The sequence below is a fragment of the Drosophila suzukii genome, chromosome 3, assembly GCF_043229965.1.
Source record: "Drosophila suzukii chromosome 3, CBGP_Dsuzu_IsoJpt1.0, whole genome shotgun sequence".
NCBI classification, from domain to species: domain Eukaryota; kingdom Metazoa; phylum Arthropoda; class Insecta; order Diptera; family Drosophilidae; genus Drosophila; species Drosophila suzukii.
In genome coordinates, this window is record NC_092082.1 from 78,200,964 (window position 1) to 78,211,220 (window position 10,257).

At 41.5% G+C, this 10,257-nt stretch overlaps 1 protein-coding gene across 1 annotated transcript; it reads left to right on the forward strand.

Moving 5' to 3' along the window:
* The first annotated feature begins 4,185 nt into the window (after positions 1-4,185).
* Glut3 (Glucose transporter type 3) lies at positions 4,186-5,865 on the forward strand. The gene has a single exon (XM_036817868.3). The coding sequence runs from the start codon at positions 4,307-4,309 to the stop codon at positions 5,834-5,836; it is 1,530 nt and encodes a 509-aa protein (XP_036673763.3). The 5' UTR covers positions 4,186-4,306; the 3' UTR covers positions 5,837-5,865.
* Positions 5,866-10,257: the final 4,392 nt, after the last annotated feature.

The window sequence follows — 10,257 nt, forward strand, 5'->3', positions numbered from 1 at the left end:
ATAATTTCTTATTCACGGAATTCATTTGATTAAAGCTTTTAATTAAACTTTGTAGGCAGCATATTGGAATTTATTTAAGATTATTTTATGTAATGGAATGAATTTTAATTATTTTCTGTCAATAGAAAAATAAGAATATTTACAAGTTTTAAGTAGTTTTTATTTTATAATTATATTTCTTTTATGTAGCACAATAAATAAAGGCAAAATTTGATATTCATAAAGTAAATCAGATAATTTCAGACACCATCTTCGAGTCCGTTCCCATTACATATTCCAGTTGTTTCATGGCTTTGTCCTTCAGGAATTGATTCGGGACATTTGCATGCATAATGACCAATTAATATTTACCAACTCGGGCACGTTCGATAACCTTTTCGTACCCAATTGCAATGTTACCCTAATGAACTGCCGCCACTTGAGGCCAGGAGATATTTTTGTGGCACAAAAAGGGGCGGGTAGCTGAAATCAGCAACTTAATGTTGCATTTTATCGCCAAGACGCTCCGGTTCCCTTCTCTCACCTTATCGCAGGCAGGGCAGATGAGGCCTTCGGTGGTGGGAAAATGTGAACGAATTCGGCAGCATGTTTGTATAAATTTTTTATAGGTAATACACTTAAGGAAACGACTCTTAGAGTCATCATTACAAGCGCTTTGGCTGCAATAACAGGCCATCTTGCACATAGTTTTCGCAATTTACTTGATCCCCGGCGTGTGCGTCCGGGATCCATGGAGGGGTTGGTCTAGCTCCTGGTAACTGCTGGCCTCAAGTGCCCGAGGCAGTCGATTAGCCATTTTTAGGCAAACTTTGGCCCGCAGCCGATGGCGTTTTCATCATCCGCTATTGGCCATTAAGGACACCGGTGGCAGGTTATGAGCTTAGTGCAAAATATGCCAGAGTTTTAATCTTAAAGAACCGTAGAAAATCCCCATCTAGCAGACAAAGATGTCCAGACAGAGTCTCCCCTTCTAATAATGCAATTGATTCTTGATTTGCACTCTCCATTTCGAAATTGGCTGCCTGGCCAGAGGGGAATTGGGAAAAAAGGGCAGACAAACAGCCGCGAGGGCAACGTGCGCATTCCATAAATCCCCGCTTCATTTTCGCTACATTAAACGTCAAAATATGAACCCATTTGTGAAACATTTTTGCCGCTGCCGAGCGTCCAGAATGGCACTAGCCCATTATAACTACAAAAACAAGGGCGACGGCGGCAGCAACAACAGGATGGACCCGCGCGGACCAACAATATTACGGCAATAACGAGGCGAACAAAAGAAAACTGGCGAACGCGGGAAAGGTCCGCGGAAAGAAAAGCCATCCTAGATGGTCGACTGAGTGGGCTCTATCTGGAATCAAAAACACTATCTTTGCCATAGGAAGGATCGGACAAAACAAGCACTTTTTTCTGGCTTGGAAATATAATTTCTAAAAAATATACTTCAAACACTTTAAGCTTTTAACTTTGCTGTGATGTAATATTAAAATATTCGTTTATGCATATTAGATAATCCCAAACATATTACTTTAATTTTATGAAAGGTCTCAGAATATTTTTACTTTTCAGAAAATGCATAAAGAAGTCATTATAATTTGTAATGACTCATTATATTTTGTTTTTATTTTAAAGTAAATTACCCATATTTAAAGACAGATGCGGTACTTGCAATAAGAACCAGACTTACTAGTAAAATATGTTATTGGAACCGGAAAGTTATTTCATATATACATGAAATTGACTCGTATACGAATCAATTGAAACGCTATTTTTCAGAAAATTATTGTTATGATTACATAATGGAGCCCAATCCAGTAAATTTAAAATTCCTCAAAAGTTTTTAAGGATAGGAAAACTTTTCGAAGAAAAACTTCTGATTGGAGAGATCGACAAAATATGTTAAAATAAGGCTTTGGTACAGGCAATTTCATCTTCTTATTCATGAATTTCCGGCGGAACGAGTCCGCTGAGTGTCATTCCAGCCGTTGTCCTCCATCGGAAGGGGAAATGGAAAATGGGAGGGGCGCAATCGAAATCGAGTCGATGAGATGCCCACGTTCCGGAAAAAAAGCAACAATGGCAACTCATATGAGGCATGCAGCAAGCCAGTCTCCGGGGCTTTGACTCCCGCTGCAATTACGAGTATTTTTTAACTGCTTATTGCGTTTTCGTCCTCCCGATCCAATCCTCCAGTACGGGAAGCCATTGAGGTCCGGATATGAGTGCCAGCAACAAGCAAACAAGGACCAACAACTGAATTTCATTCGATTTCAATGCGAAAGGGGATCTCGAGAGCTCGCCAATAAAAATTAACGATACACGCATACCCAGTTCACAAAATGTTGGCCTTTATATAAAGTATCTTATTTTTTGCTGTTTTTTTTCGGTGGGTGGTTCGAAATTTCAATTTCGTTGAAAACTGAATTGCGTTGCCAAGAGGTCTTTAAAGAAGTTCTTTAAAATGTTACAGGATAAATATATAGTATCTTAAGTAAAAATACCTAAATTAGAAAACATTTTAAATTTAATTATAGTACTTTAATTTAACCTAAGATAAGCAATTTATTTTGTACCAAAATGAACGTGCAACCCCATATAAAAAATTTACATTTTGGCCAAGAAAAGTATTTTATTCTCTATATCATCTGTACACATATCTTCAAAAACCCATTAACCAGACCATATGAGCATCCCTTTTCTAACGACATAACCACCCGGCCATCGCCTTCCACACACAATCACAACATCATTAAAAATCGCTGCTTCACTTCTCTCAATTAACCACTCGAGCATCGTAATTCTGCGACTAAAATCTAATTTACTTCGATGGGAAATGTTCCATAAGGAGAAGAAAGGTACGGTTCCCCCACATTTTTCGCACACCAAGGAACCCAAAGAGGTCGTAACAATATTTTCACGTTTTTCCCAAGTCCGGAATGAGTTTTTGAAATTTATTTCGGGATCTGGATGGGGAGTGAGACGCCCAGAACCGTGCAATCCGAAAAGCGGCCTTGTAGAGAGGGCAACCAACAGGCGAGTGCCATTATTTTGATACTCAGGGCTATTAACGTTAATTTTCGTTAGTTACGTAATACGTATTCGAAAGCACCTTACACCCACACAAGCACCCAGGCATATATATATCGGGTTCCATTACGGAAAATCCCCTGCCACCCGTTTTCGCATTTTTCTCGGGGGGTAAAACAAGCATCCACCGTGCGTGTACATGCGATGTGTGGAACTGCTTAACCCCACACCGACCCACTGTGCCCCCCAAAAACCAACCCCGCCACCTGCTCCATCGCTTTTCCTGCCATTTCCCGGGTGTCTCAGTTTGTCCGGAGGCCGCTGGCATTAAGGAGATTTACGAGTACATGATTTTGCATGTTCGGTGCCCCTGATGCCATTTAGATTCGCTTAGGTACATTTTCATCCTGACAACCAACACCCACACACTCCCCGCTCTGGAAAGATATAGGAACGGGTACGTGTGTGTATTTGCGTACGCATTTAATGGCCCATTAGTGCTATCAAATACGCATAAATATCTGCACTTTGCCAGAAGTACACCCGGACAGATACCCGTACAAATTCAAAACACAGCTCCGGATGCGAGTCCGGAATAAATACCCACCCAAACTTCGGGGGAACAAATATTTGCAGATGCCAGTTTATTGCCGACTAGATGTCCCTTTTCCAGTTTACATACATATGTAGTTGGGCGGTACGGGGGATTTGGAAATGCAATATTGTAAATCGCACGCCCACAATCCCCTCTTTCCTTATGGGCCTTGGCTATTTTTGCTGGGAATAGCATAATGAGTTGTGTAATTACTGAACGTACATTGCGGTTAACTAAATGGGTGGAGAATGCTTTCAAACGCATTTTGGACATTCATAGCTTTTTATACTAGGGACTATATAGCTTTAGGGAGACATCAAACTTAATCAACAGTAAATTATCCGCCTTAAACAAATCTATAGATTAAGTATTGCACCAAGAATTTTAGATTTTTATTGAACAAATCCAAGTCCGGAAAGAGTAACTAAACTTAAGTACTGAAAATATTCTTTATTGTTATAAATAATAAATATTTTTATATATCTTTTCTTTAATTAAACGGAAACTGTTTTTAATGAATTTAATCTTTTAGATGTTTAAGTTTTAGATTTCGCTTAGTAGACCCTTCGACATCATTCTTAAGTTCTTCAAATTGGGGTTCCAAAATTAGATCACACACACACAATTTCTATTTAAAGTTTAATTATAAATGCTGATCATTTGGCATCGAATAACCGCTGAGTGATGAAATGGGGGAATCGACCATCGGACCCGGAACCTGAGCCGCCCGCTGCAGAGTCGCCCAGGACTTCCAGATGGATCAGAGGTGCTGCAAAAAAGCCCGTCGAAAAAGCACCTAGCCCAACCCAATCCCAACCCAACACCATCAGCAATATGGGGCTCTACAAGGCCACCTTCTACAGCAACATAGGATCCTTTTTCTTCGGTATCGCAGTGGGCTGGTCGGGATCGGTGGAGAAGTCGGTGATGGAGCACCAGTCGTACTTTTTCAATCTGTCGGCGGCCGAATGGAACGGAGTTTGTATTTTGCTGACCCTCGGAGCGGCGCTGTGGTGTGTGCCCATGGGTTATATGGTGCGATCCTGCGGCTGCAGGCGCACCATCCTCATGCAATTGCTCCCGAATACTTTGGGATGGTGCCTCACCGCCTTTGCCCAGAGTGTCTATATGCTATATGCCGGTCGCTTTGTGCTGGGAATGTGCGGAGGTGCCCATTGCGTGGCGGTTCCCATTTACAATGCCGAAATCAGTACCAATATAAAGCGTGGCGCCATGAGTGTAATCTTCCAGGGTGCCTGCATATGCGGTGTTTTCTACAGCTTTACCATGTCCATTTTCCTGGAACTCTGGCTGGTGAATTTCCTGAATCTGGGAGTCCTTACATTGGGCCTTCTGCAGATCTTCATGCCGGAATCGCCGGCGTACTATGTGAATCGGGGTAACATCCCACGGGCGGAGGCCTCACTGCGATATCTCCGAGGCAAGAAGTACGATGCGAGGCGGGAGATCGACCATCTGATGAGGGAACCCACCTCAAGTGAGCAGGACGTGCGCCAAGGACCGACGAGGGGCTTCAAGTATAAGAAAATACGAAGGAGTCTCGCGCGGACCTTGGCGCTTGCCGTGCTCCAAAAACTGTGTGGTGCCCTGATCTTCATCTTCTATGCGCCCAATATGCTGACCTGCCTGAATATTCATCGGGAGTATGGATCAGTTTTGGCCATCGGGGTGACATTTGGCTTTATCCTGTGCTTTTTGCTGGTGGATCGAGTGGGTCGAAGAAAGCTGCTGATCTTCTCCTCTTCAGTGATGGTTTTCATGTCCATTTTTCTCGGCCTGTACTTCAAGATATGGATGTTTATGGAAACGGAAGTCCTTCCCTGGGTGGCCCTCTTCTGCATATCTGTCTTTGTGGGTGCCTATGTCTCCGGAGTGGGATCGCTCACCTGGCTGCTCAACGTCGAGCTCATTGTGCCCGCCATGCGCCCCTTGGGCTGTGCCATCGCCTGTGCCTCCAATTGGCTAACTGCCTTCTTAGTGGTCTGCTGGTTTGCCAGCCACGAGGTCAAGTGCCAACCGTATCTATTCCTGCTCTTCGCCATCATTGCCGTTATAATCCTGCTGTTCTCCATGGTCTACATCCCGGAGACCAAGGGCCTGTCATCGTCGAAGATCCAGCAGCGGATGGGGGGTATTATGAACAGGCCAACGGCGGTCACCTTCACATCGAGCAGCGATTTTTCGGATGCTTAGTCATTGTCTCAAATAAATCCAAGTATTAGTCACAGTATATTTTAATGGGATTCAATTAATTCATTGGAATTGACATTTTAAGATCTTAATCAACCTTCGCTTTTAACAAAAATACCCAAAAAGGTTTCGGAAGTATTTGAGTTTACGACACTCCAAGAAATTTTAAATGGTAAAAAAGCCAACCTCTTTAGAAATCGTGTTTTCTCTTATTTGGGGAGAAACGTTCTCAAAATCAAGACGAAAGTACTCTATATGAGATGAGATGAGAGCAATCTCGATTTTGTTTTTTGATCCTGGCTCATGTCTGATTTTTGGCGTGTATGTATTTCAGCAAAGTCAATTAAGTCAAAAGAACATTACTTTACGAGATATAAATTCTTTAAAATAATTTCCCAGTTTTCCCAGACTTTGTTTCAACATAATTTAAACTGTGATATTCTTCCAAAGCAATTTACTATAAAATCTTGCCAGCATCATTAAGGATAAAGCCAAGTCGTTGTAGACATGCTTCCTCCTTTCCCTTCCTTGTGACTACACTGTCTTTATCATTATTAAGCATTTATTTATTTATGCAACTTGTGTGGCGACATTTTCCGTTTTTGCGCACTTTTTCTTGCTCGCGTAATTAAAAGTTATGTTTTACACTGTAAATTCATTGGCGGTGCTGGCACATTTATGAATTTATGCGCTGTGTGCGCTGAAAGCTGCGCTAAGGCGAACACAAACTGAAATCGGGTTCCACTGGCATTCTGGTACGAGTATAAATATTAATTTGCATTTTGTCACATGATTTAGACGGCCATAAAGTCCAATTAATGAGTGGAGTTCTCATTGAGATAAATGTTTGCGAAGGGGGATCTGATGGTCGCCATTACTTCGTCTTGATCTGTGGACTTAGTATGGACTGCAACTGTGCCGATTCAGCGATCATCTCGATTTATCTATCCGCAATTAATTGAATTCAAACCGAATTCCCCGCTCACCTGTATCAAAGATATATGTATGTATTTACCTTCCCACGAGCTACGCATGCAAATCGAGGTTGACATTTTGCGGCAAATATACGAGGCACCATAAAAATAGTTTACGACTTTTAATTACGGACACAGCGGGTAGCCGGGAAAAAAAATATAATGGCTGAGCCTTCTGGCCTTTGTCTTTCCCGGAGTTTCTTCCTGGCTAATTTATTGGGGTTTTAAGCCTCCATTTTGGCTGGCCTGGCTGGCTGGCTGGTCCTGGGCCTTTGTAATTCCCCTGAATTATATCTCAATTCATTCCCCCCAATAAATTTGATAAATTTCTCATTTGGCTTACCTGCCCGCTGGGATCTGCCGATCTCCGATCTCGGATCCCGGATCGCCATGCCGCTGGATCGTAAATTAATGGAGGAGTCCGCCATGTGCTCGCAGTCCCCCAGGCTGATTAAAATGTTCAACTCGGTCTGAGTCTTGGGTTTCTCGGCCGTTAATTATGCACTTCTCGGGGGAAATTTAAATGTATAATTTCTGTAAGTGAAATGGAAAATTAATTATTCGAATGTGCGCTTCGAACAAAGGCAGTTCGAATTGAATTGTAATGAGCTGCATTCGCTAATTGAAACGACATTTTAAGCTCTTATCGGGAGATAAAAGCGTTTCCCATAATAAAGTTGTAAAAAAATTGTATTTAAAATTTTTTAAGATATTTTACCAAAAATCGTCAAATCATAAAAAGGCTTGTGGAGAAGACAAAATTTTAAAATGTTATATTATTTTATATTAATAAGCCAATTCGAATATTTAAAAGCATTTAATTTAAGCCCCTTATAAAATCCATTTCGATCCATACTTAAAAATTCACTTATATTTTTAAGTGAAGAATCGTTTATATAGAAAAATTATAAAAAGTTAAGCTAGTAACATATAAAAAAATGGAATGATAAAAACCTCCGCTTTGGATCGGTACATTTAAGTGCTCATATGTGAATGAATAAATCCGCATCTGATAAACCCTGAAATACACTCAATTTGTGTGCGAACCGACTTCATTTCGCCTTGAGACGCTGGCCAAGTGGAAAATCCTAGGAAGAGGGAAAGAAAAATAAAAAGAAGCCAACAAGAAGCTTTTACCAAGAAGCGCATGTGCATAACCGCCCATTTGCGTGGGCGCTGACTTTTCCTTGGCTGCGCTCCTGCGAAAAGGATGGCTAGATGGCTAAAACCAGCAGCCAACGAAGGTGAAACTGGAGTCCAAATCCACGAACGTGGCTCCAAGTCGTCGTATTGATTTTAGTGGCGCATTTACGCGCGATTATCGTTTAGTCGGCGATGCCCGAAGTATTACGAGAATTGTTATGGCCACCGAAATGGCTCCCAGCAATTGCCAAGAACGAGACTGAAGCTGCGACGACATCGTCATCGTCATCCTCATCGTCTTCGGCTTGTGGCCACCAAAGAAGCTGAACCAGAAGCTAGACAACAACTGCCGTCGGGCTGCCTTCTGGGCCAAGATTGTGGGTGGGAAAAACCTTAGACTGGCAAGAGAAAAGCCCCAAAGTCGGAACATCTCGCGTTTCTTTTGTTCCAAGTTGCCGTCGGTCTATGGCCAATTCCTGGTGGCACCACAAAAATTTAAATTAAATGAGGGAACTGATTACAACTTGGGTTTAATTAAGTGTTTTGGCTAAGCCAATATTGACATAAGGCAAAGATTATAAGAGCAGGTGTTTATTTTATTATTCGGGGGGTCCCCAATGACTGATTCACAAGTACTAACTATTATTGTGGAATTGTTTAATATTTATTAAACATTACAATATTATTTATTATCAAAATGTAACAACATTTTAAGAAAATTTCTGTAAGAAAGATCTATAAACTAGATATGTATATTGTCATTTACTTTAGTAAAGTTTTTAAAAATATGCCGTCTGCTTAGATCTTCAACTTTAACTCATAGCAAATTTTTAACATAAGCTTCAGTTATTTTAAGTGGACCTTTATATAACTCTACACAAGAGATTATAACATTTAGTCCAATCACGAACGCTTTCTCCAGTTCCAATCGATCGACTCCGAAGAAAAGCGACCCTTGGAAAAAGGGGAGAAACTCTGTGGCGCGAAAGGATGCATGAAAATTGCTTTCATATTTCAGGTGATAATGGTTTCCTTATGTGAATTTACAAAACATTAAAGCTCCTGCCGCTGTGTACGGGGTATACATAATTTGGCCAAAAAGCAATTCACGTTAATGGCGCAAAATCCCAAAAGGATAAGGCGGCGAAAAAAGTGCTCTCCCTTTTTTTTCGCCGCTGCCAGCGAACGGAAATGGCGAAGGGACATCCGAAGATACGGGCACGATACGCGATTTGGGGGGCGGGATTTGGGTTTCGGGATGTGGGAACTGGGATATTGGCGGAAGAAGGGAGAAGGAAGGACCTTCTGCCCCCCATTCTCCCGCCATGGCGACGCCAGTGCCTCGTTGTTTATTGTAATGGGCGTTGTACCGGCGCCGCAGGACGAAGGACCCGTCCCCATCCAGCTTTTTGGGAGTTGCGCTCCCTGCCAAGGATATACGAGGTCATAAACGAGATTAAGAACGCTGCTGGCAAGCGGAGAAAAAAAAACAGAAAAAAAAAACAGTCCAAGACCAAGCAAGTGGAACCGGGCCAGGTACTTGGTCCTTGCTCCTCACTTGGATTCGATTTCCTTCTATTGCTCTTGTGGGAAATGCCAAGGATAATTTCGTGCATCTCTTTACATTCCACTCCCACAGTCTTGGGCATTTTTTTACGCTTATCCAAGGCACAAGGATTTCGATTTAACCTTCGAGAGCCAGGACCTTCCTGCCTAACTGCATCTCTTACCTGTTCGGTTTTTTTCCCGCCGCTCCAAGTGCAAATTTCCAAGCTGATGATAATAACCGTGAAATATGAATTCTGCAAAGTGCTCTATTCCTTTTTTATCCTCCTGGCCATTAACCTTGGTCGCGTTTTTACTGGCCGCATCCGTTGCGGTGGGTTAATAAGTGCAAAAAAGGAGCACCTTGCCGGGTAAAAATGGACATAACAATGAATCGTCCTTGACTCTCACATTACCAATTTTAAGTTGGAATTTTGTATAACACAAGTGATGTAAGGTAAAGGAATGCAAGTCTAATGGACACAGCTAGCATAAAGTACGACCTTCATCCTTTAAAACGTATAATACTAAACATTTTTGAAAATACCTTTTTGGGATTTTTAATAAATTCAAAATATTTGTTGCTTTTACTAAATCCTAAAACCACTATGTAGGAACCGTTTAAATCTCTTTCTATTGTTTTAAGTATCTTAAGCGAATTTTAAACATTATTTTATACAATACAATATACTTTAATTTAAAATTCTTACACTATAAGAGTAATCCATAATGTTATTTACCTATTGTTGAGGCACCTTTTAC